The sequence below is a fragment of the Catharus ustulatus genome, chromosome 5 (assembly GCF_009819885.2).
Source record: "Catharus ustulatus isolate bCatUst1 chromosome 5, bCatUst1.pri.v2, whole genome shotgun sequence".
Classification (NCBI taxonomy): Eukaryota; Metazoa; Chordata; class Aves; order Passeriformes; family Turdidae; genus Catharus; species Catharus ustulatus.
The window spans coordinates 14049286-14075963 of NC_046225.1; the positions used below are offsets into that span (position 1 = coordinate 14049286).

The window sequence follows — 26678 nt, forward strand, 5'->3', positions numbered from 1 at the left end:
ATTGTTTGCTAGAATTGTTTGAGGTTTCATTTTCATTCAGGGCCCAAGTTAGGAAATTTTGGAATATTTCCCCTCCTTTATGAGGTAGGCTGGCATGATAGGTCTTGTCTCTGTATGCTAAGGATAAGAGAAGTCTTGAGAATAATCTTTAGCTCTTCTTATTTTGGAGGTGCCAGCATCCCTATTATCATTTGTTAGTTGATGTTTTCTCACTGCAGCAACCTATTGAGTTAGATGTCTATCTAGAGCAAAACAAATGAGCAATCAAAGTAAATTTTGGCTAACTACAAACAATTTTAAGGATTTTTAAAGCTTCTTTATAGCTAACAAAGGCAGAATTTTTAATTGCTGTGCTGAACTTTACATATAGGTGGCAAATATTCACTGATGTTAAGGATATGCTGCCATTCCAGGTGCAGGGAATCTCTCTGGATAGACTTGCACATGAACCATTTGAACCACCACAGATTGCTAATACTGTTACCTCTTTCCAGCAGAGCTGTGGGAATAACAGAGGAACTCCTGCACATACAGTTTTTCTTCAACTTTGTTATAATCTATATAAATCTATATCAGTAAAAAACTGATACCATAGCTGGTTTAAAAAGATACAGGGAAACTTGAAATTCCTGATAAAGGACTTTAATCTGGCTCAGAAGTTTCTGCCCAAAAATTGTTTGGTTTTGTGGAAAATGGTTTATCATCTCTTTACATCAGGAAGAAGAGGTGTATTCCTTTGATATGTTAATGTACCAACTCCAGGTTTTCAATTTTCCATATTCCTGTAGTGTATTAGTCAGTCTGATCAGTATCTTGTGCCCAGACTCAGCTATAGGTTATTATAGGATGCTTGTGAGTGCCTGTGGAAGAAACTTTCTGTGAGTCTGGCTGTGGTATTTTGCTCAGCCTCCATAAAACTGTTGCAAGAACATTGGTAACATAAAATAGCTTTTGCAAGGAACATGATTCTCTATTGTTTTACTGACACTTCATGTGTTTTATGAACCTGTCTTGGGGCTACTAGGCAGCCTTTGGAGCGTAAGCTGACCTCAGAAGTATTTGTTTCTTCTGAAAACCTCCATCATAAAAATCAACTGTCTTTGTGTACCTTTTCTCCAGTTATTCTGTGTTAATCACAGAATGGGTCAGGTTGGAGCAGACCACACTGGGTCACCTGGTCCAACCTCCCTGCTCAAGCAGGGTCATCCCAGAGTACATGGCACAGAATTGTGTCCAGGCTATTCTTGATTATCTCCAGCAGGGGAGACTGCACACACTCTCTTGACAATCTGTTCCAGTGTGTGGACACTGCACAGTGAAGAAGTTCTTCCTCATAACTCAGGTGGAACTTCCTGTGTATCAGTTTCTGACCGTTGTCTCTTGTCCTATTGCCCAGCACCACCGAGCAGAGCTGGGTCCATCCTCTTGACACCTCTTCCTTTGGGCACTTTTATACATTGATGGTCCCTTCTCAGTTGTCTCTACTCAAGGCTGAATGGGTCCAAGTTTCTCAGCCAATTTTTGTAAGAAAGATGCTCCAGTCCCTTAAATGTCTTTGTAGATGGGTCAGAGCCCCACATCTCTTGTACTGAGGAGCCCAAAACTGACCACAGCCTTCCAGAAGTGCCTGAACCAAGGCTGAGTAGAGAAGCCAGGATCACCTCCCTGGTGATCAAGTTGGGTCAAGTCAGCTAATGGAAGCTTTTTGTGCAGGCTGTTCTTTTGTGGTGCACCTCTTGAGAAATGATCTTCAAAAACATTCCCCTCCTCTAAGGCTGTGTGTGTTCTGTTCTGTTTCACATGCACACCTCAAGTTCTTCAGCTCATTGGGCCTGAAATACTGGCAAAATCCAACTAGAATCAACTAAATTATAGTAAGCAAGTATTATACATGTATTATTATACATGTGTACTATTTATATGTCATGTTATTTATTACTTTATAAGACATACTGCTCTGCCCTCCTGCTCTTATGGTTACTGATTACTGTGCCTCACTGTTAAGATATTATTTCTGGGTCTTTAGTACTCTTCTCTTAGAAAGATAATGCCTACCAGTTCTAGAGAAGAGGGTTTTTTAAATTAGGATCAGAGTATGTGAGGACCAAGCCAGCTACAGATGTCCCAGATTAGGCTTCTGAAGAAGTCTATAGGATACTGACTGCTGTGGCCATCCTGACTGCACAGACCAGCTTTCCTGAGAGGTGCAGTATGTTGTTGAAGTTTGGGAGAGGAGAGAGAATCCTCAGCTGGTTTTTCACCGAAAAGATACGATGTACTTTGCATCCCACAAGACTAGAGGAGATAGGTGGCTCAGATTGCCCACTCAACCTGTTGTCTCATTCCTCTGTACTTTGCATCAATATTTTTTTCTGATTTCTTGACAGAGTGAGTAGTTTTCTGGCAAAGTAATGAGTTGAAATTGGCTCACAAAGCAGTCAAACAACAGAGTAAATCTGAGGGAGGGCACGGGACCACCACTTCTGTTGGTCTTGAGCTTTTGTCACTTCACTGCACTGTAAGGTGATGCCTGTTCCTTTGTACCTTAAACTATCTGAGTCCCAGTGGAAGCAACTCTCCTCAAACACTAATCCCACAACTATGAACTATAACCTCCTGCCTAGAACAGAAGAATAGCTAATCTTTCTTGGAGGAAAGATGTCAAAGATCCATCATTCTAGGAGTTCTTTTGAACTTGCTTTTGGGGGAGATCAGATTTGTCTTTGTAATGTTCCATCTTGTGGTCTGTCAGCCAACCCTGAGAACCTTCAACAAGTAGCGACAGCTTTCCTCAGGAGAAACCGTGTGTTTCTGTTCCCTTCCATGGATGCTTACTAGTCAAAGATGGATCTTTTTGGCAGCTAATGAAACTCACTTGGCACATCTGTTCTGGGGCTTGTGGCTGAAAGTAGAAGGCCACTGCCCCTGTTTCCCTTCTACCACAGCTTCCCTCTCCTTTGAGGGAGATGAAATAAAAGCAGTTCTATGTTGTGTGCGACAAGCTTTTTCAGTAATCCGTCCTGATTGCCTTTTTCCTTGGGAGAGTCCATCATACCTGGATTCTGCCTTTGAGAGGAAACTGAGGTGTTGTACATGCATTTTGATCATCTGTGGCTGTCTAGCAGTTTGCAAACCTGAATGTGTAGTATTTGGGCACATTCAGTTGTTTGTGTGTACGGGCAAAACATCTTGAAGATTTCTAGTTATTGCAAAATAATTAACATTCTCTAATCTTTTTTGGCTCTGAGTCCTTTTTTTTTTAAAAAAAGTGACACTAGAGAAATGTTAGGTGAATATTCTGGGGTTTTCTTGTATGTTGAATTTTTCAAAGTCACTTAAAGTTAGGGATAAAAGTAGGGAATGTATGCCCTGTCTTTAAAAGCTGTACCTTCCTTTTCCCCTCTCCTCCTTCCCTCCAGTTAGGAAAATCATTATCTTGGAAGATGTGGAGATGAAATGCAAAGTCCTACCTGGGGCTTCTTTCCCTGTCTAATTGTGTGAGTATTTTCACATAACCTAAACACAGGGGAGAAGGACAGAACAGAGGAGCTGTGGCTTTTTGGCAGATCCTTCTTGCAGCTGTGCTGCTCTCTTTAGGTCAGCCTGCAGTAGAGAAATTTGGTTCAAGCACTAGCAACACTGCTAAACCATTTTGTGAGGAGGTCAAGAGTTGAATAATCATCCCATTGATAAGGAGTGAGCCAGAAATTCCATTCAAAGAGGACAGTGACTTCCTGTGCTGCTTACCTATTATAGGTCACAAAAATCATGAAGGGAAAATGGGGGACCAAGGACATTCCAGCACATGACTATTTATGTAACTGTCACTTTTAAGTCTTATTTGCTGCTGTAGATATATTAAAAGGTGTTAAGGCAGGCCTTTGTGTTTTTATTAAAATAATGATTTTCTAGCAAACATCTCTATGGGAAAATCAACACAGCTGCTGCTCTGGATATACAGCCTCATCAGATGTGGCTGTAAATGCTTTTTAGAGGTGGAGACTGTGGGGTGTTGTGCACGGTGTGCCCAGCTTCTTGGAGGTAATCTTACAGCAAACATATCTGCATGGTTTGGTAAGCATGTGAACCCATAAAAGTTCTTCAGCCTGAAGATATTACATTCACCTTTTTCTTTTTTTTGAATTTGAGATGCTTAAAAATCAGCCTGAATACCAGAAGGGTATTTTGAGGGCAGGCAGCTAGACTGAGCAATTTATGTAGGATACCACAGAATAGACCTTCCAGATATGACTGTCATTTCTAGGTCTGTGCCTTCTGGTTTCTGTAGTACCCGATTGTGAAATCGGCAAGGGCTTATGTGCAGCTGACAGCCAGAGAAAACATAAATTAGAAAGTGATGAGATATTAGCAAGTGGTCTCTTGTAATTTTTCTTTACCCTTGCTAAAGTGATGCGCTTACACAGTTTGCATAGTTTACCTAAAGGTATCAGTTGTAGTTGGTCCTTAGCTCCTTCATTCTTCTCCACATTATCTGGTCTGCAGAGGTAAAATGAGGGTAAGGGGAGCCTGTGCTGATCTTGAATTGACAGCCACCATGTGATGTGAAAACTTGTCTTATTTGGATATGATAGTACTGACAAGTCATGATGGAACCTGGGTTACAGCAGGAGAGGGTATCCTGAACTGGACTGTCAGAACAGTGAGTTCTGGCCTGTGGCCTGACTACCTAGTCCTCATTGGAGGACTCTAAGAAAACAGACAGGAAGAAATAAAACAAGAGAATCCATCCTGGAGGCCAGATATGGACATTCTAGTTCATTCTGTGTCTCACCTGTCCTTGTCCATGACTGGTTAAAAGCCTTTACAGTTGTCCTTGTCTTTTCGGTTGTCAATTGTTTCTTCTCTTCACTCATACCACTTTTCTTGCTATCACTAATAAAAGTCACCCAAGGCTAAGTCCTGACTTGCTCAGGTATTGTCTCTGCCTTATTTTTTATGCATCTGCCTATTTACTTGGCCTTAAACTGATTGCTCAACCGAGCCAGTCAGTATTTCCACAGAACTCCTCTTGGATGGCTTCCTGCTTCATTTAAGTTTAATGCATTCTTTTAAATTCTTTAGGTATCTTTGCAGAGCTCCACAGTTCCCTAGTGTAAAGCTATCACTTAATCCCAGCTCTTTCAGTAGGCCTAGGTACAGTGTTCAGTGTAAAATAATCCAAAGGATGGTTTATGGTAAGTGCTAGAGATGAAATGATAGAGTTATTGGGGCACCAAATTAGGAAGGTGATCTGGATGTCAAATGGACAACAAATGTAATTGCAACTTTATTTAGATTGACACAAACTTGAATGATCATATCTGAAATCCTTATACAAATCAGGGTAACTGATATCAAGATAATAAAGAGGTTTGGCTCTCCTTTATCTTGAAATCTTGGTTCTGTAGGTTCCCATTTTTTCCTTGAAATGTAAGTGCTGAAAAAAGGAAATTTTGATTAATTTATCTCATCAGTAATTTTCCTGTGTGCATTTCTTTGAAATTATTTGACTTCTACCTACTTTTACATTTGCTTTAGTTTTCATTCTTTAATCCCATCATTACAATTTCCATATGTTTCATATCACTGTAGCATATGGATTTCTGTATTGAAGTTCTGTAATTTACTCATTACAGTGAATGATTAAAGTAGAATTTTGTCCTGCTTAGCATGAAAAATCAGTCTCTGGCGCGAGTTCCTTAGCTGTAACCTCTTCTCCAATAATTTCTGGTGTTTCAAATTGTGTTCTTTGTTTTCACTGCCCATGTCTATTCCTCAGTAGCACAACTTTGAGACTCTTTTCTTTCCTGGAGATCTAACTCACTACATTGATATTTCTCCCCCCAAAGTCCTACTAAGTGAAGCTGTGGGTCATCTCATACTTGTTGCTTTCAGGAATGACATGTGTACATTGCACTGGGTACAGTTAAAGTTTCCAGCATTTGAACCGAGTGGCTCAGTGTATAAATCAACAAACATGTTTGTCTTTTTCAGTTTCCAGATATAAGTAGTTTGAGCAAGTTAATATTTACATTTCTATTGGCACCAGGGTCAGATTCTAATCAGCACTCTAAATAAAAGGGCAGATGGTCACAAAGTGAAATAACACACTTTGGGATCAATAAGATTTGTCTGTCAAACTGATCTCTTCAAGAGGAAAATTAACTTCTCTGTATTTGAAAACAAGCAGATGAGTTGGCGAGCGAGGGAAACTGGAACTTCTTCAAACAGTGCTTTCTGCACACATTTGTGGCTTTGCCAGAGATGGATACATGAGCTACATCAGTGGCAGCAGTCACCCAGCAGTACTTTGGTGCCTTTTGTCATTGCTGAGAGGAGTGGAAAATACTTTTTTGAGGCTCCTGGGTGCTGTGCAATGTGGTGGTCTTGAAACATGCAGGCTGTCTGTAATTTCCAACTCGCTTCTGCCAGTGGCAAAAGGCTTGGGAAGCAGTTCTTGCTCTGGAAATCAGGAAGCAGCAGTATTGACAGGTCTTGACCCTTGAATCATGGAGAAGAGCTCCATAATTGTGTTGTGAGCGAAGGGAAAAACATGTCATGCAGATTTCTGCCACAGATGTGAAATGCAGCTGAAATTTCTTGACAGACACATGAAGGTTGGCTCCTGTTTCAGACAAACCTGGTCCAGGTGATCCATGAACCCCTTGGGTTCTGAGGGAAATTTTTATATAATTTGAAATCATAAAGAAGTTGTTGGCTTGGGTTGCTTTCTCCCAGAGTTCACAGGCTTTTTCAAACTTACAGGCTCGCAAGTCAATGTGAATTAAAATTCTGCCCTGAAGGCCTTGAAAGACAACTTTGCTTAGAAATGAAATTGCTAGGCTTCACTGTTCTGCTTCTAAACCAATTCAGTGGTGTTTAAAGGGAGGCTTGACTGAGCTCATGATAAGACACTGATGCTGGCTTTTTCAGCATTAACCTTACAGCCTTCAAATACAGTGGGCTTGATGCTGCAGCAACTGGGAATTACTGAGAAGAGGAAAATTAGAACAGTGTCAGCAGTTAGAGGTCTGATTTCTGGCTACAGAAAGAAGCTGCACTGGTGGAAAAAAAAAGTATCCCGCTGGCTTTTGGGATAGTGAGGCTGCAGAGGAAAATTGCCCTTTATTATAGGAACTGCATGGAGCTTTGAGAGGCCTTGAGTGGTCACAGGTAGATTAGCAACAGGAGAGGGAACTCTCAGTGCGTTACCTAAAGAGGAGGGAAATCCTGGACTTGGGAGCAATCCTTCTCATGAAGAATCCTGCTCTCCTGCTGCTCCCTGTTAGTAACATGGTGATGGCTGCCCTTTCATATAGGCAAGACCAATGGGGAATGTGCATGTCTGGAAAAAGAAAGAAAGCGAGGTACATGGCAAGGAGCAGAGAAGTTTGAGGGTGTAGTAAGCTGTAGATTTCTCTAAACCAAAAGTCCACTTCTTCTTGGATCCATTTGCACTTCAATATGCCTCAGACTGTAATGTTTGAGTGGCTTTCTGGGTGAAGTGAAATGCAAGTTTGCCTTCTTGTCGATGGATGGGGAAGTACAGAGACAAAGAGAGTGGGGCTTGCAGGGGAGGGGAGAGATTGTTTCAACAGACAGATGTAAGTGGTAGGAAGCAGGCTAGCTCTGGCCCCAGAGTTGTGTAGTGGTGTCAGCTCCAGGCTGTGTCCCAGAGGATGTGCCCTGCACTTGGTGTATCAGTTCAAAGTGCCAGTAAGATGCATTTTTGGCTTCTAATACAGAACTTGTTTGCATCTGGGATGAGTGAATGGATCTCTCATGTGAGTGCACCCAGCTGTACAGACATGCTCAAGTTACTTTTTCAATGTTCATGGGGTGAAAAGGGACTAAATTCAGTTCTCCTTTAACCTGCATAAGTGCTGGTTCAACTGATTAACATCTACCTTCTTTATTTGAATGTGCATGAAACTGGCCTTTATGCACATGTTATTGCTGAGCCTGTGTTGTTAACTTGGATAATACCAAAATAATTCTAACTAAGAGCTTGGATGTTTGTTTGGATTTTGTTTGTTTTGAAAAGGGAACATACCAGCCCTCTTCTGCCTGAATTACAAACCTAAGGTAACCAAGTTTATTGCTAGCTTCTAGAATATTGGTGACTTTTTTTCCAAAGGGTTTTGAGTAAAAGAAACTTTCTGTGAGAGACTGTGCCTCATATTCTATATAACATAACTCCCAAAACTTTGCTTTCAGAGCGTACATTTGTATCTCCATACTCATGATACATTTGTCTGAGGTTTTCCTCCTTAAATTCTTTGGATCAAAGCAATAATAGAAATCTAAGTTTTTATTCATTACCTTCTCTCCAAGTTTTGTAATTTGCTGGAATTAAATTGGGAATCTGGGAATAATACATGATCATAGACACAATGCATATACTGCAGGCTTATTTCCAGAATGTCAGTGGAGGGTTATATATAAATACTTTTGTCTTGCTGTAGTGTGATTACAAAGATGCTTGTGCAACTTGGGAAATTGTGTCTAAAAGCAAGAAATGTGAGATGTATCTGGCAAGAGGAGATAATATGAATTTAATTATATCATTGCTATTGTTCTTTACTATGTTGTGATTGGGCAGGAAGAGCTGCCAAAAAAAAAAAGAAAAAAAGGTCTTGGTCACATCTGTATGACTTTGAATACCTGTCAGGAAGAGGAGCAATCCAGGGACACAGTGCTTTAAACACTGGCAGGTCTCAGGAGAGACTCAGGTGTTTTGCAGTTACCAGAGAGGAGAAAACTTAACTGCAGTGGAACCAACACTTTTCATTTTTTTCTTTTTAGCTAAACTAAGTTCAGTTTAAGATGATCTTTAAAGCTTTATTACGCAGGAACAAATAAATAAGAATAACTTGAGTCTGTGTAAGACAGCACTGTGTGTCTGATACTCCTTTCCTAAGTAGTTGGAGAGATGAGAGCTTTAGCCCGCATTCATGTATTAGTCATTGCAGCTATTCAGGAATGAGTTGTGAATTATCAGTACAAATTTAATTTATTTTATTTTAGATAGGGGTCACTGCAGGATTGGTCTGAGATTTGAGTAGCTACGCACCTGTTCTGCCTTTAAAGGCACACCTGTGCTGGCTGTACAAATACACAAGTATCCAGTAATTTCTGATCTTTTAAATCCCTGCCTTATACCAGAGAGTTCATAATATTATGCAGGATGTAGAGACTATGCCAATAAAAAATTGTTTGAAATATATGAATATATATTATGTTTATATGTATTGTTGGAGTTTCAGCTACTTTAGTTATGCAAACTGAAAGATGACAGGTTTGTCATCATTTTGTCTTCTAAGAAAGATTTATTCATTTTGAAAAGCTCTTTTTTCTGGTCACTGAATCCAGGCTGATTCTAAGCCCTTGCACTTTAGGGGGGTGTGCTAGGGGGCTATTCAGGAGGGTCATGCAGAGGTCAGGCGTGCTTCATGCTCAGAAACTGCTTTACACAGATTTGGGAATAATGCTGTTGTTCATGGTTCCACACAGATGGTACCAGACAGGAAGAAGTGGAAGGTGAGCTCAGTGAAGAAGAACGCTGGTTTGGGAATTCTTCAGAAACTCCTTCAGAAGCATCATATGGAGAAGTCCAGGAGAACTTTAAGTTGTCTCTCGAGGACAGAATCCAAGAGCAGTCCACCTCCCCCGACACCTCTTTGGGAAGTGCAACGCCGAGCAGCAACGCAGCGGAACTGGGATCCATTGAAAATGAGGCACTAAGAGACACGCTGCAGAGCAAGGAGCACCTTTCTCCAGATGTGTCCTCTCTGGGTGAAGAGGAACCTCCTGGTCCAAACAAGCCACTGAGCAGTAACCTGAGGCGGCTCCTGGAGGCTGGCTCCCTCAAGCTGGATGCTGCTGTTACAGTCAATGGCAGGGTTGAGTCCCCTGTAAATCTTGGCTCAAACATCTCTTTCTCTCCACCTGCTCACCATGCCCAGCAGCTAAGTGTGCTTGCCAGGAAGCTTGCTGAGAAACAGGAACAAAGTGACCAATACAATGCAGGCAGTCACTTTATATGGAATCAGGGTAAGTGGTTGCCAAACTCAACCACTACCTGTGGTTTGTCCCCTGATTCAGCTATCCTGAAGCTGAAAGCTGCAGCCAATGCCGTTCTGCAGGACAAATCTTTTTCCAGGACTGAGGACAGGATAAGCTTTGAGTCCTTTTCCTCGCCTTTTAGCTCTCAGTCAGCCAGCTCCACGTTAGCAGCTTTGTCTAAGAAAGTGAGTGAAAGAAGCATGACTCCTGGGCAGGAGCACCCACCTCCAGCCAGCTCTTTCCTCTCCCTGGCTTCCATGACCTCTTCAGCTGCCCTTCTCAAGGAGGTTGCTGCAAGGGCTGCAGGCACCCTCCTGGCTGAGAAGAAGAAATCACTGGTTCCTGAGGATCCCCTGCAGCTTTCAGAGATGAAACAAGAGAAAGCAACTCCACCACAATCTTTGGAATTACTGCTACTACCAGTCCCAAAGGGAAGAGCATCCAAACCCACTAGTACAGGTATGGATACAATTTGAACCACTGAGTAGAATGTATTTGTTTTTTCTATAGGCTTATATAACATTTCTTCAGTGGGTCTGGATTTGGTTTGATTCCATATCTTATGAAAATAAGAAATAGATACTTTAGGTGAACAATAGAAAAGCTTTTTGAAGTACCACTTTGAGACCAAGCTGTCACAAATGTTTTCCTATTTTAAAGGTATGAGTGTACAGTTTGGTACATTTTTTCCCCTTTTATTCAGTACAATAGTATTTTCATCTCATACCAAGTTTAGAATGTGTCCACAAAAATATTTAATGGAGAAGATCAAAGAATCCCTGTGAGGGAGTTCACAGTATCAGTGAGCATGTACAAAACTTGTGCTTTTGAAATATTGGACAAGGGAGAATTCTCCCTCCTGCTGTCTCTGTCACAAATGGACTTTTGTGTAATCGCTTACTACCATGTCCTAATTTAGCAGAGTATATTATTGTGTTGCCACTTTTCATTAAAATTTTTTTACAATCCTCTGTTGTTAACAAAAAAAAAATTCCAACTAAACTGCATTTCTGTAATTTGCTCAACAAGAACCATTTTGCACATCTGACTTTGCTCCATCAGTTCCAGCTGTTGACAGTCAAGGAATCGGGGTTACAGGGAAGAGGAAACTGGGTAACAAAAGCTTTAAAGAACTGACAAGCCATGCAGGGCAATTTAAATGATCCATCTTCAAAATAAGGAAAAATAATTGCTCTCATCTCTTTCTATAAAAAGTTCACGTCACGGATACCTGGCTTCAGGTGTCGTCAGTGTTCTGCTGCAGAGGAAAAGGAAGTGTGGCACTTATCTCCATGAGATGCACAAAGTGGTTTAGTATATTCCAGCTTTATCAGGCAGAGTTTATCAGGAATACACCTGGCTGCACAGGTGTAGCAAGCCAGTGTACAGATATGAAACCTGACATGGATGTTGTGTAATTGCCCTGCTGTTTTTCTGGCCTAACCTCTTTGTTCAGGGGTATCCTGAGGCCTGATCTGTCCCTGTGGAGCTCTTGGTCAACACTCATAGGTTAGAAGCTATTGGATGGACAGCAATGCTCATCCCTCCCTTGGAAGAGGAGGGAGAGGGATGCAATGAGTTACAGCCAGTACCAGTTTTTGCTCTGTGTTATATATGTGTTCTATAAATGCTTAACTGCTGTGTTTTGCCAAGGCAATTAAAGTGGCAAAATATTTTTGGCATGGGCCTGGCCTAAGGTTTTCATTAGTTTAGATGAAGTCTTTCTTGGAGTAACATAAGCTAAAAAATGAAATGCCATGAAAATAAATGTTACACATTCCTGATTCCTTTTGCTCAGAGAACCTTATGGCACTAAAAGATTTCTTTAAAAAATGTATATCATTATATAATGCTTTATCTTGTTGTGTCTGTCTGGTTGTTTCTTGAGACTTTTTTTCTCTTGTTTCCAGAGACAAGTATCTTTTCCCAGTAGGTATGACTTGAGAGGTCTTTTCCCCCCTGCTTCTCATACTTTGAACTTTTAATGCACTGATGAGTTTACTTTGCTGTTACGAATCTGAGTCACTTCCCCACGAGCAACATGTAGCTTTGGTTATGAGATCAATACTCAGTGAGATTAATTAGATGTAAGTAAGGAACAGCAAAGATGGAGGCTATTTAAAGAGGACTAAGTTAATAACAAGAGTATGCCTGCTGCTCTTTTGTCCACCACGTTGAGCTATTTGCTCAGAATTATTTCAGGCAAGAAGCTGAAACCATGGCTTATCAGAGTGTAGTTGCCTCTGAAATGGCATGTCAGGGTTTGGTCAACTTGCATTTTTATTATAGTAAACTAACTTTTCTATCAATCTCTTAATATTGCCAGTTTTATAAACTGCTCACACATTTGGGTTGAAGTTGAAAGAAAACCTGAATATCTGTTAAGATGTGATTGTTTTGAAAGAGGATGGATGACAGACCTTTCCTTTACTGACTGAATACTTATTTGGTGTAACTTAATGCCTGTGATGCATGCAGTTTTGTTCCCAAAACTTCTTTGGGAAACACTGGCTGATTCTCTCCTCACTGGAGTAACATTGTGGTATAAAATAGACATCAATATAAATGAAGGAAAGCTGAAACCCCTGATTTTCTTTTTATTCTGGCCTTCATGCAGTATAGAGCTAACATGGCTCAGCTTTGGAGCATACTTGCACAATTCCTGAGTAGCACTAATTGTCACTGTTATTGTTGAAGTCACATGCATTCATCCCACTTGTTTGTGTATTTTGTAATGTGCTTCAATCACCGTTGACTCATCTTGATTGTACATTTATTTTTAAGGGGGTGAAAACCAGGTAGTATCTTGTTACACATTTCTTTTCTGGATGATAACAAGAGGCTGGAAAAGTGTGATAGAAGGAAAAGAAGAGAGGTAAAAGAGCTACACATGCTTTTTTTTTTTCTGTGATTTGTCTCTCTCCTGCCTTTTTTGAAGAAAAAGTAAAATGATTTAAAACCAACATCAGCTGTTATTACACTGGTTTTGGCCTACTCTTTAGAGATGCAGAGAGGGGAACAATTTGATACTTTAAATGTGATAGAATATTTTACAGGGAGAATTTCTGAACTTGCAATAATATATGCTTTGACATTGTGTCCCTTTCTGTAATTACATAATGGCTGCCTAATCAGTTGAATTTCAGTGGTTTTGTTTCCTACTTAATAGCAAGAATTGTATTTTGGGATGTGACAGATCTTTCTGGAGATTTTTCCCTCGTCAAGGGAATTTGATGTTTGCTATATTCTTATCATTGATACTGATGAGATTAAATAGTCTGAGAGAATTTTTGAATAGCAAGATGCACATTACTGAGCTCTGGATATTTGAAAACAGTCTTGTCTTTTACAGTGAGGAAAAGGACATCCAGTTCTACTGTAATAGTAGGCCTTTCTTTATAATAATGAGAGGAAATTGTGAGAAGTTGGATGGATGGAGGGTTAGTTGTGCAAAGTCAGCAGCAAGGAATTTTCTCTCCTTCAACCTTGTGATGGTTCTGCACTTGGAAGTCTAGCCATACTTTCCTGATCAATGCCACCAAATCCTTTTTTTAGGTGAATTGAGCAGTAGAGCAGAGTGCAGACATTTAGGAAGGCAGTAGATTTAAAGCCCTGGCAATTAGAGGAGCACAAGGAAACCTGTGATGAAGACCTTTGATGGCTGTTGCTGCAGCAGTATCTACTTGAGCCATAACTAAACAATTTCAGCAGCAGGACTTCCAAAGTCTTTCAGGTTCTAGTGTTAAATGTATCTGCCATGCAATACCAGTATGCTTCTCAGTTAAGCTGTGGATTCTTCCGGGCTTTATATCCTGCTTCCCTGCTGGCTGACCATCACATGTGGAAATGGATCATTTTTTAAGAGTTATGCATTTTTTCCACACTCTGGTATAACCAGCCTTTGATAGGAAATGAAGCTGAAAAGTGATGATTATGAGAGGCATTCATCTCACTGCAGTTAAATTACAAGGAACATTAGGACCCAGGTGAGAGTGAGTAGCATCCTCTACTGATTAGTGAAAGGAAGTTAGGGGCATTAACCTTTATAAATTATGGTGACCTTTCTCAGAGGGATAATAACTAGATCCAGGGGAAAAGGTGTATGTGGGGAGGAATGGAAACTTCTGATACCTTTTGTTGTTTAACTGATGTCTCTTTACAGATGAAACTCTAACATTGACAAATGATATCTTGAGTGTGTTTACAAGGGGAAGGTATTTGACAAGTGGCTGTAAAGGATCCTCTCTTTTTCTTCCTGCTAAGCCTCTGAAGAAGAAGGGGGAAAACCTTTCCAGTGTCCCATCTGTGGTTTGGTAATCAAGAGGAAGAGTTACTGGAAACGGCACATGGTGATTCACACAGGTTTGAAGAGCCATCAGTGCCCACTCTGTCCTTTCCGCTGTGCACGCAAGGACAATCTCAAATCACACATGAAGGTAAGGGGAATCTTTACTGACAATCAGAGTACTCAAATCATCAGTCAAAAACCGATAGTATAGAAAAGCTATTTCATTTGCATTTGCAAGAACAAAATTTCCCTATTTGTATTATGAATTATGCCTGTGCTTAAGTAAAGAGGCCATAAAAAGAAAGAAATAGCTTTTATTCCATTGCTTACTTTTCCATTTTATGCAGTGTGGAAACTGCCTTGGGCTATGTCAGTTGTGTGCAGCACAAGCTGCCTGTGACTCAGTTCCAGACCTGGAACCACCAGAAGCAGGGATGTTGGTTGGTATGTGACATCACTCAGTCCTATCAGTGCTACTCCCAGGATGCCAGCTAATAACCCTACGTGCCAGTGTCTTCCTCTAAGTGGGCAAACCAATTTGGCTAGCTCTAGCAGGGGTGTCTCCATTGCTTTCTACAGACAGGCCTGGAGTTTTAACTTTTTTATTGCTTTAGCTTTTAACTGTGGGCATTTCAGCAGTGAATCATCCAAACCAAAATACATGACAGATTATACTGTAATATTTTGTTTTCACGTTTAAAGTGTGTTTTTAACTCAGCCTAAGTTTTGGGCTCAAGCTGAAGTTGACCTTCTGAAGGAACAACATCTGTGTTGATACAGAAAAATATAAATATGTGAAGAAACTGATTGTCTGCTTAGCTGAAGTACTGTGTGGTTGCAACACAAAGTGCCAAGTCTTGCAAGCTGTAGAATGTTCTTGAGGAAGCTAAAATGATACCTGTCCTCTTAGCCCTTTGATTAATAAGCTGAAGTGAAAACATTTCCCTTGTTGATGCAGTTGAGTTTTATAATAATAGTGAAATGTTTTGTTGTAGTTACCAATTTCTTTATTTTAGATGAATGTGTGTAACAGGGTATCAGACTGGTGTGAGGGGGGCCAGAGATGCCTGTTTGCGTTTCATATTTGCTATTGCAGAATCTCGGCTTACTGGACAAGCGTATGGCCTTGCTTACACTCAAGAAACTGTTTCCTTTTGTGTAAATTATCCAGATCTTTCTAGGGTTTAAGTTGTTGCTAGGTCTTAAGTCATGTCCCTATAATCTGAAGGCTCATTCCTTAGTGCTTCTGCTGTAGATCAGTGCACTATTCCCAGGCATCCTCAGTGTATCATGCTAATCCTGATCAAGTAAGCTCAGTGTTTATGGCGCTGTCTTTTAGGACTTGCTGTTCCATGTTGACTAGAGGGCACAGATGGCTAAACTGAGCAGAGGACGAATAGATAGGATGGGAACACTGCATGGAAAGAAAGTGTGGGGATTTTTGTTCGTTTTCAGCTGTTGAGAACCTGCATAGAAGCATGCATGACCTAGAAGCTTACTGCTCCCTGGCAAAACCCTGTTGTCCCCTGCTTTGTAAAGGACATCCCTATTGTTCCCTGCAGAGAGAATTGTCCTCTGCATGTTTTTGCCTTACTGGCAAAAAATGTTGCTTGAAGGTTGAGGGTCTATCCCTTCCTTTTTGGCATGGTGTTTTCTGCAGCTGGTCACAGGTAGGATGATGGATAAAATCAGGGACTTTTTCACTGTCTCTGTGTGTTCTCAGAGTGATGACTGAGACCCTTGTGCTCTTTTCTGCTCCCCTCCTAGCATTAATGCTTTCATTAATGAACCTGCATCTACTTAAAACGTACTTTCTTGTACAATCATGCAGCATGTAGTGTTAATTATTTGGTAAGATTGTGATTATGACTGGGTAATGCTCACTTAGAAATCCCTGAGGTCGGAGTCAGGCCTGCTTGACTCAATGGAATTTCTTACAAGCTGCCTTCAGCCTTGCTGTGGAGGCCAGTTCTGAAGTCTCCTCCATCACTGCAGTCCAGTCATAAAGGTCAGGATGGACTTGGGCATCTTTGCTGTCAAAACTGTCCTTATTTGAGGTGAAAGTAATTTTCTTACAAGGTCAGGTGGTTTGCATTTGTTTTTTGGTCTTACTGACAGATGCAAAGAATCAGAAGCACAACTATTTGGAAGATAAAGTTTTACCTTAGTTTCAAATAGCTTCATATACTTCTCAACTGACTGAGCCACAAATAGAATTCTTTTCTGTCACATCAAAACTGAAGCAGGTGAATGAGGAACATGTTGGTCTTGCGTCCAAAAGTGCCACACGTAATTTGAACTCCTTTTGGTGGAAGTATAAATTGAAAACAAGATGAAAAATAAAAAAATACCAGATTTCTTTTCTCATTATAACCAGTGTTCCCTTTAAATCTGTATGTATGTGATATTATAAAAACTGGCATATATATAAGCCAACAGCATTCAAAATGGACTGACTAGACACCAGATACGGTACAGTACAGCTGGGAGCTACGTAGGATGCAGTGTTCTGATTATGCCAGTTGGCTGTGTTGGGTTTTCTTACAGTCTTGGGGGCAGGTAGCTCCCAAATGATACTGTCTCATTTCTGGCAGGCAGCTGCTAAAGTTAGAACTGCTTCTGTCTTTCCACCCATTTCTCCCCATGTGTCAGCTGTGGCTACAGGTGAAGACACATTTTTCAAAACCAAAAAGGCCACTCAGGCACTGGGCTGGTGTTAGTCAGTCATTACAAGCCAACTTTTATTTCAGGATGTTGTAACAAACTAAGCTTTTTTCCTTTATGCTACTCTTTGGTTTTCAGGTTTTTTCTTTCTCTGTTGATAAGGTTAACAGGCAAAATGTGTTTTGTTCAACTGCAGTCCTCAAAATCTGATTATTTTCCTCCTAGGCAACATAGCCATGAGCTTGAACTACCTTTTTTTTTTTTTTTTTTTTCCTAAGTACTTGTAGGCATTCTCCTCTGAAACTGGTTATTTGGAGATTTAATTTCCATGAGTGGTCTGTGTGTGTCCATCTGGGCCTTCCTTACTGTGTCTTTAGACTAATGACCAGTAACTGTATAATATATATGCTGTGTAATTTTATGATAATTATAGCATGTCTGAGTGACTGACCCAGAACACAACACTGCCAACAGTTTTGGTGTCCCGTCCCTTGCTATGGAGAAAATCTTAATGGAGAGCTGGAATGATTCCAACCCTGACCCACATTCAGATCTGCATGTGCTACCCACCACATGGATGAAGCTTTCTTCCACTAAGGGCACTTTGCCAGGGCCAGCTCACAACTGGAGGCGAGGAAGTGAAAGGCACAAGAAGGGAAACAGAAGGAAAGTTTCCACACATAAACTTACACACAGCAAACAGGGGGGCTGAGTAGCTTGCCTTTTAAGACACAGAGTGTTAACTATAATTGTTGTATTTTATTTAGATTCCACAGCAATAGGCACCCTAGAAAAAAAATCCTAAAATAGACACAGTACAGAATTTTATTAGGTTGAGGGTTTTTTTGGTGTTTTTTTGTTTGGTTGGTTGGTTTTTTTGGGGAGGCAAATAATTGTAGTGCATGCATAACCACAAGTTTGGGCTCTTATTTCCAGGAACATGGGGGGAACATCTCAGCAACTGATTCTGGTACCTTAGCATGGTTTTCAGGGATGCTGAGAGTACTGGACAAAATGAATGGGTAACTGAGAAAAGAGGTGTCTTGTCCAAGCAGGCAGCAGATATTATGCTTGAATCCTTTTCTCTGTTCATCAAAATGTATGTTCAGTTGGAATAAACTTTCTTCTTGAGACAGTATCCTATGTATTTCTTCTGCAGAAAGCAATGGAAAGTTGTGGTGTAATTCAGCAAGATGTAGTCAGACTTTTCTGTTTTTCCTGGTAGGGATTACATTTTGCTCAGAGCAATACCACAAGCATCAGTCAGACTTTGGCCAATTGGTACCTTTGGATCATGCACGTATCTTCCTCAGCAATTGGTGGACAGATAGGCTGTGAGATCATGCAGCTATGTTCCAAGAAAGCAACAGGATATTAGCTGAGCACTTGGAAGGGGGAGCGAGGAAGAGGAGCATATGGCCAAAAACAATATCTATAAATGTTGCTTGTGCTGCTATATAGGCATGAGGCAGAAATGGATGAGCTATCTCTTGTAGCAGTGGAAAATAAGTTTGGCATTGTGAACATGTGCTGAAACATGAGGGTTTGATAGAAAATGAGGGAAGACAAAGCTTAACAGGAAGGTTCAGTGCAATGGTAGACAGATCATGTGATTCTCAACCACAGGATTTTCCTGCTTATGAAAAGCAACCATCTCAGTGAGATGAAGATTAATGTTCTTGTCTTATACAAAGAGGGTTATAATCAGGCTTGCAGTTAGAGAGCCTATTAATTATGTGATAGTGGGAATCAGGAAAGGTCCTGAGGAATGAGGCCAGGTGCTCAGTGCCCTTTGGTGATTTGCTTTTCCCTCTTTCTTCCTCAGCTAGTGTCACACAACTGAATAAGCTTTCCTAATCCGTTTTGTTGAAGTATGAGACCGGTTCTTTTCAAGGCGTCTTCACCTTCTTGGGAGAGGGAGGTTGAATGTATTCCATGGGAGGGTTTGTTTTGTTTTTTTTAAGTTAAACTTTTAAGATCCCTGGGAGGCACTTGTGATTCCATAACCTCCCCATAAGCGGGGGGAGCTAATGCAAACTTGCACAGCTTTTCAGTACATAAAATCTGTGCCCAGAGTCTCAGACAGGTACCACAAATGACTTTACTTTTCTCTTGTTTAATATCACTTTTTGCATATGAGACAAGGATAAGACAGGACTTTAAATATTCTCAAAAAATAATTTCTTTAACATATAATCCAGTCCAGCACTGTAGAGAGGCCTTTGTCCCCCCTTGTTTTGAAGCAAAGCAAGGAAATACTTTAAAAAAGAAAATGCTATATAAATAACATATGTGTCTTGAGGAGAAGGATCAGATCAAAACTAGCACCACAGCACTCAGCTCTTGAAAATGCAATATTTTAAAAATGAGGGATTTCTTTGGAAAAGAGCATGAAATGAAAAAACAGAGGCCACGTGATAGATGTTAAAATGGAAAGAGTACTCAATTTTTAAAATAATCCTGCAAAAGAAACGTGAATGCCTGTGTCTCATAACCAGAAAGGAGAGTCTGTGCAAAGCTTTACCCAGCTTTAGGGAAGGGAAAAGATCAACTTCAGCAGTGCCATGAAGTTAACCCTTTTCCTCACCCCTACTCCTGTTTTACTCCATTGAGTGGGATCACGTGTATTTGTACCTGTGGCACCTCTGCATGGCTGGTAAATCAGCAGGGATGTTGCTTTTAAGTAGGAAAAGATGACTGAAGAAGGGGCTTATGATACCAGGAAAGTTAGTGTCCACAAAACAAAAAAAAGTGACAGAAAAACCAGCACATTGCTACAAATGATGTGATGGGATAGGGACATGTGGTTTCTGTAAAAGAAATTAATGTATTCCTCTACTAAGATGTTTTGAGCATGTCAGGAAAATCACGGACTTTAAAATCAGTTGAAATTTATTTGGTCTATAAAAAAAGCCCTTGGCAAAGCTTCTCACAGCGAAGCTGCCAAATAAATTAAGCAATGTGATGTACTATGGCAAATTAGAAATTCACCAAGAGACAGTAAAACAAAGGGTAGGAAGGAATTAGCAATTTTAAGCATGACAAAAGGCTAACAGAGGGGTGTTCCATTACTAAAAGTGGAATTGTGCATATTTTAGCAAATGTGATCTACACAGAGTGATGACTGTGGGTGAGAGAATTATAGATGGTACAACCTTATGTGCATGAATCGAGATTAAAAAAGGCAAAGCTTGAAAGGGAACAAAAAGAGGCTGGCTGCCTGATAAACAAGGGGGACAAATGAAGTTATTGTTGACAAATAGAAGGTACTGTACCTTGGAAACCAGAGTCTAATAATGCACCTGGCTGTCGGATATAATGAACTGTAACTGCTCAGAAAAAATATCTGGATATTGTTGTAGACATTTCAATGAAAACCTTTTCTTGGCGTGCACAGCAGTGGTTAAAAAGAACATTAGATATTTGAGTGTCTGGAGAATAAAACAGAAATAACACTGAAAATATAACAATGTTACTATTAGCATATGGTATGCTGCCACTTCTGGTCACTGCATAAGAAAAGACGTGAGAAGTAGAAGGGATTTTAAAAGCTGGCAGTGAAAATTATTAGTGGGATGGCAAGAAAGGACTGCCTTTGAAGAAAGAAGCTGAAAAGAATGGGACTGCCAGGAGGGTGAGAGAGGTGTGATCAGAATAATGCCTGATAGAGAAGATGAACTGAATGGCCTCTTTTTTTCTTTCTTGTAATGTGAAAATGAGGCAGCAAGAAAAACTAAAAGAAACAAAAATTTTAAATTTTGACCAATATGTAACTTGTACCCAAGTCCTCAGACAAGGCCTAAAGTTTGTGAGGACGCTGTAATTCTGTTGAAAATTGCTGCATTACGAGCAAGCACATACTGAAAAAACTGCAGAACCACAAAATATCATTTGAGACTGGGCAGGCCGTAGGGTTAGGATAAAGATGATACTGGTCCTTTGCCCAGTCAAGGAGAACATCCCTGGTTAAAGGAAATAAACTCTGAAGCCAGAAGCCCTTAAGTGGTTCTGGCATAAGTCAAACAGTAGTTTTATGGGATTTTGAAAGAAGCATTGTGTATGAGCAGGTTGTGCACTGTGGTTTGTTGCAGTGTAATTCAGAGAGATCCAAATCTGGCAGCAGCTGGGCTCAGACTGGCACTTTGGGGAAAACCTGCCAGCTGCACTCTTGTCTCCTCCTGCCTGTGGTTCTTGCAGGAAGAGCCTGTTTGAGTCTAAAGAAGAAATCTGATGGCTTGGGTAGCATTAGCACAGTATAAGAGCCCTTCTCAGCCTCATGGAGGAAACAGATTTTTGGACTGTAATATTGCATGGCCTAAATCTCCCCTGTGGCTTTCTGTGTAGCTCTACGGGGTTTCTTGTTTTTTATTCTGCAGTAAGTAGTCGCTGCCTTGACTCTTCTCTCCCAAATGGCAAAGAATGGCAATTCTTGGCTCTTTTAGCTGCTGTTGAATGAGAAAGTAAGGGATAGTTTTTCCTTTAGAGGGATTTTAGCTTAGCTTTAGTGTTCAAATTTTGAAATTAATGTTACTTATTTTTGAAAATACAAGCTAAAATCTTCTGGTGGGAATGGACTCTGGACATTGGGGGGCTAAATCTTTGGCTTAATGGGTTTTTTTATTTTTTCTTTTTCTAGGTCTAGAATTTTTTCCTTTCAATACTCAAAATATTTGGGTTTGAACTCTGTTCCTTGCCTGCAAGTTAGAAACATTCTCTATTTTATGAAATATCCATTGGTGATGAAGTGACTTTCTTTGGGCAGGAGAAAAAAAATCAAATTAATCAATGTCTCAATTTTCATCCATTCTCAAAAGATATTGCAGAGGTGGCATGCCATACTCCTGGGAGAGGAGGTGGGCTCCCACCCAGGCTCTGTCACCTGCCTGCAGCAGTGACAGCCTTCTGAAGGCATCGTATTGATGGCTGCGATAAGTGCCTCTGGAAGACATGGCTAAACACAGGCAGGGAAATGCTGATTGAAGGGGATCCTGGAGAGAAGCCCTGGCACACAAAATCTGTGGGTGTAAGAGATAAAGTTGCCATGGTGAGGGTGCTTGCTGCCCTGAGTACATCTCAGTGTTCTCTGTGAAGAGTGCTCACACAGTGCTGTGCTCACAGACCATCCTGCTTCCACTAGTGTAGACAAGCAATCTGGTTGGCATTTTCATTGTAACCTGCTAATATTTAGAATTTATTGTACTGCTATTCTTCTGCAAGGTAGCTTAAAATATGTTAGGTTAGCACTAGCTTATTTATTTTCTTTTTTTTTTTTTTTTCGCTGTTGTTATCAGGTGCAATTACAAGAGTCCAGAATTGCTTTGTCTGTAAATGTCATGCTTAGATAGTATTGAGAATGTCACTCTGGCCAAGAGAAATTCTCTCTTGCTATCTGTGTAGCACCTCCAGAGCCACCAAAGAACCACTGAATGAAAAGTTACCAAGCACTGGTGAAATATGTCTTCACTGAATGCAAAAAGTGCAAAAAGAGGGACATCCCCCAGCTATACATTTCAGCAGACCTGAGTCAGGGGCTTGTGTAGACTTGGAAATCCTGGATCTGAGCTTGTCACTAAAGTTCCTCTAACAGTACAGGAAATCAGTCAGGCCAGGTCTACAACCATGGGAAACTGCAACCTGAATTCTGACAGAGCCTTTTGGGAAAGGCTGCTGTTACCCCAGAGCTCTGCAGTGTCTGCACCTGGAGCCTCAGGATCTGGATCTCAGCTCTGCAGGAGACTGGAAAGTGCTGAAAGCCTTAGCTAAAGCTATGTTTTCCATGCTCCCTAGTGTAAATCTGCAGCCCTCAGGGCTTTTGGACTCCCAGGCTGTAGCAGCAAGCCTTAGATCCCACTCAGAAGCTGGCTGCTTCTGAGCCAAGCCCAGGGAGCAGAGGGAAGGAAGAGTACCACTCAGTAGAGTTGGGGAATCACACCTTGTTTGCCAAGAGTTTGTCAGACCTCTCCATGTTTCAGGTGAAATATTTTGCATTCAACAAATTGCCATTTTCCAACAAAAATCTGTCTCGCTGAAATGTTTCCAACCAACTTGAGTCACAAGTGAAAGCGAATGTGTGGAGCTCAGCTGGTGCCAGTGTGCCCTGATCACATGTTCATCCATTAGTAAGGAACAAATGTATGTATTTGCCAGCCTTTTTGCAGGGAGTAGCCTGGAGTGCTGCTGTCAGGATTTAAAATTTATTTGCGAAACCATAGCAAAAAGATTTTTCAACAACCCTGCTGCTGTTATGCTGGGCTCAGTTGTTCCTTCTCTTTGATGAGTACTGTATGAAGCAAGAAATTGTATAATTATATGTATATATAGCTTATATAGTTTAATGAGTGTGTCTGTTCATATAATATGGGAGCCATTACATATGGATGGATGGAATTCCCTCTAAAAGGTAATCAGGATCGAGCCTGAGGATAGCAGGCGTTGTACTCATACCGGAGCAGGCAGGCTCTATGACAAAGAGCCTGCAGTCAAAATATGAGGACACCAATATTAACTGTGATCCTTAATTGGCTGATAAACTAGAATAAATGGCAGACACCATTTCTCATGTTTCTATTGTATCATAAAAGAGCTGTTTATTTTCTGGTAGAATTAATTTACAGCAAACTGCTTCAATAGCTCCTTGGTATTGCCAGGTGCTGTGTTTTTACTCTAATGATACATAAATCTATGATGGACATTGCTGTGCTGGTTGAGTTGTTGTTTTGTTGGGTTTTTTTCTGGGTTGCTCTGAACAATTTTTATTAGTTAGGTTGCAGAGTTATGTTTGTTTTTTAATCAAGAAAGCTATTAGTTATAGCTTGGAAGTCTTTATGTACTGACAGGTCATCAGGATCTGATTGTGAGGACTGTTTGATCTAAAGCAGACTTCATAATTTCCAAGCTGCAGAAACAGATGTTCCTGATTTTTTTTTTTTGTTTGTTTGTTTGTTTTCACTGGCGTCTGATGTTTGTGGTCTTTTGACTTGTGTGAAAGAATCCTACTGTTCTTGGGGTCTGTCCACTGTCCAAGTGCTCAGAATGAAGAGTTCACTCATTAGTTAACATTTTCTTTTGTTGTTTTTTGTTGGTTTTTTTCAAACTGTGTGAGAAATGCAGACTTGAAATTTCTGCAGTTCTGTTAATTACTTGGCTTAATACATGCTTTTATCTCTCACCTCTTGAACCAGGTTCACCAGCACCAAGACAGGGGTGAGACCTTCCAATGCCAGCTATGCCCTTTTACCTCCTCCCGCCACTTCAGCCTGAAACTCCACATGCGCTGCCATCAACATTTCCTCAGGACAGAGTCTAAAGTGAAGGAGGAAATGCCAGAAACTGAGGTGAAGGGGTCACCACAGCTAAACAGTGACTCCTGCCCAGGACCACAGAGGGAAGGAGCAGGGCCTGACCTCACAGGATCAGCATCTGTATCCAAAACACCCGATGTTGCTGGGCAGCCTGGTGGGGGGGTTCCAACTTTGCTGGTGAAAGAAGAGCCCAAAGACGACACTGGCGCCTCAGCTGCACCTTTTGCGCTTAGCACTGTTGACAGAGCCCCAAACAACACAAAGCTGAAAGACTCCTCTGACTTCGTGGCTAATACAGCATCAGCACTATTCAGCCAAGACATCTCTGTCAAGATGGCATCAGATTTTCTTATGAAGCTGTCAGGTAATTGAGCAGCAGCATTGGCTGCTCCTTTGTGGGCTTGGAGACACTTTGTTTTGATGAGTCAAGGAATTGCTAGCAGCAAAACATTTTAGCTTGTTAACTTAAAATTTCTTGTTTCTTTTGATAGCAGAGGTGTATGGTGGAGGGCAGAGGGGAAGCAGTGAGAGGAGAAAGGGTTTTTGCTGTTTAATTGCTGGGATTAGGAGTGAGAACTGTTTATCCAGGCTTTTACGTTCATTAGTATTTACCTTGGCAAATCTCTTGTGGTGCATTTTCCAGGCACGCTGAATACCTGTAGTACCAGTTTGAGATTACTGAGAGTCACCCAAGTGTCCAGCATGTTCAAAAATTCAGTTCTTAAGTTTTCTGCCTTTACCCACCCGTTAAAAAGGACTAATAAAGTATTCACCTTCCTTTCCAAATTGTATTTGGATGCCTATGTAGTAAATGTGTGTGAAGTGTGAGTGTTACTGCATTTGGGTTTTGTTGCTAACACTTTAAGAAAAGAATAATCCTAGAGATTCATGTACAGCTTTTAAAAATTATTTTTAATTGAAATCCATATCTAATGCGAAATGTGTGTAGTGTTTTTTCACTGTCATATTATTGCTGTAAGAATGATATTCATGTGTGAGACAAGTGTAGGATGTGTTTAGGGTGTATCTGTTATATTTTATGTGGTCTTCATTGATTTGGTTGAATACTTCAGAAGAATTGATATGTTGGGAAGGTGTTCTATGCCAAATGTTTTTGAAATTGGCCGTGAATTTTTGAAGAAAAAGAAGGAAAACTGCCACTCAAGGAGCTTCTGTTTCATGAGGAGATCTCTGTCCCTTTGGGAAGTTTTAGGTTTTGGAGATGGAGGATAACCTTTACAACAGAAAATAACTAGTCAGCTTTCTCCTTTAAGTGGAAAGTAGGTTGTATTTGAGCAAATTTTATTGTCAGGTAAACTAAGGAATTCGCTCTGTCTTAATGCCCAGCCTTGGTGAAACCACAGTCATTTGTTTAGGAAAATCTGTCTCTTCTCATCTTCCCAGATCTTTGTACATCTGGGGTCACAGTTCTGTGAGGAAATGAATAGAATGGGTTAATACAAGAAATCAAGACTGGGGCTTCGTGGAGCCAGCTAGGAAAAGAGAAAACAGCTGAGGGCAAGCAGGACGTGAATTGGGCTGGCACAAATGGTTTGCCATGTTGATTGGAAGAAACCACAGGACCTCCCCCTGAAAGATATTAAACAATCTGTCAATATAAATTATTACTCTGACTGACAAAAAGCGGGCAGGATGAGTCTGTTTGGATTTGCTTCTACATTTCTTTACTCCAGTTTCAAGTTTGGACTCGATATGAAATCCATCTTGCGCTGTCCAACAGCTGTCCCACACATGTTCTGATGGCCATTTAAATTTGGATTGCTGTGCACGAAGAGGCTCTGCACATGAGCAGGGCTGGCCTGGGGAGGGTGGTGCTGGTGATGGCTGCATGTAGCAGGAATGAGAGCAGAGTGCAGGGTGGGGGGAAGCCTGCAAGCTGAGAGAACATGCAACAATTTGGCGTGTGGCTTTTCATGTAGCAGTTGATGGGAAGCTGTTCACAGTTTGGCAGACGGTCATGTTTTCAGTGTCTGCTCTATTGGCATCAGAGAAAGGATACAAATGCACATTATTCATGCAAAAGGCCTATGCAGTTATTTTATGATGACTTACTAAAGGTCTTGAAACCTGACTTGTATGCACTGTTACCTAGCAACATGTTATAAAGTCACTGGGGGAGCAAGATGTATCTGTAATTTTGTATGTGCGCGTATTTGGATTAAAATGTACTGCCAGTCACCAGCTTTGCTGCACAGGAAGAGCAATGTCAGAAGGAAGGGAATCTCTTTTCTTCTGGAGATTGTGTTACATACATTTGGTTCATGCTTTCTCCTATCCAGAGTGCATAAATTTAGAGTAAAAGTAATTCTCTTTTAGCAAGTTGGCTGAGTATTACCTGG

General features: G+C 40.8%; 1 protein-coding gene across 3 annotated transcripts in view; it reads left to right on the forward strand.

Annotated features, from left to right (window-relative positions):
- The window catches only part of ZNF827 (zinc finger protein 827), a 99192-nt gene that overhangs the window by 14217 nt on the left and 58297 nt on the right, over positions 1-26678 (forward strand). For all 3 annotated transcript variants that reach the window (XM_033061403.2, XM_033061404.2, XM_033061405.1), the window contains exons 2-4: positions 9514-10524; positions 14329-14501; positions 24199-24682. In XM_033061403.2, coding sequence (XP_032917294.1) covers positions 9514-10524; positions 14329-14501; positions 24199-24682 — 1668 coding nt within the window. The remainder of the gene's footprint in view (positions 1-9513; positions 10525-14328; positions 14502-24198; positions 24683-26678) is intronic.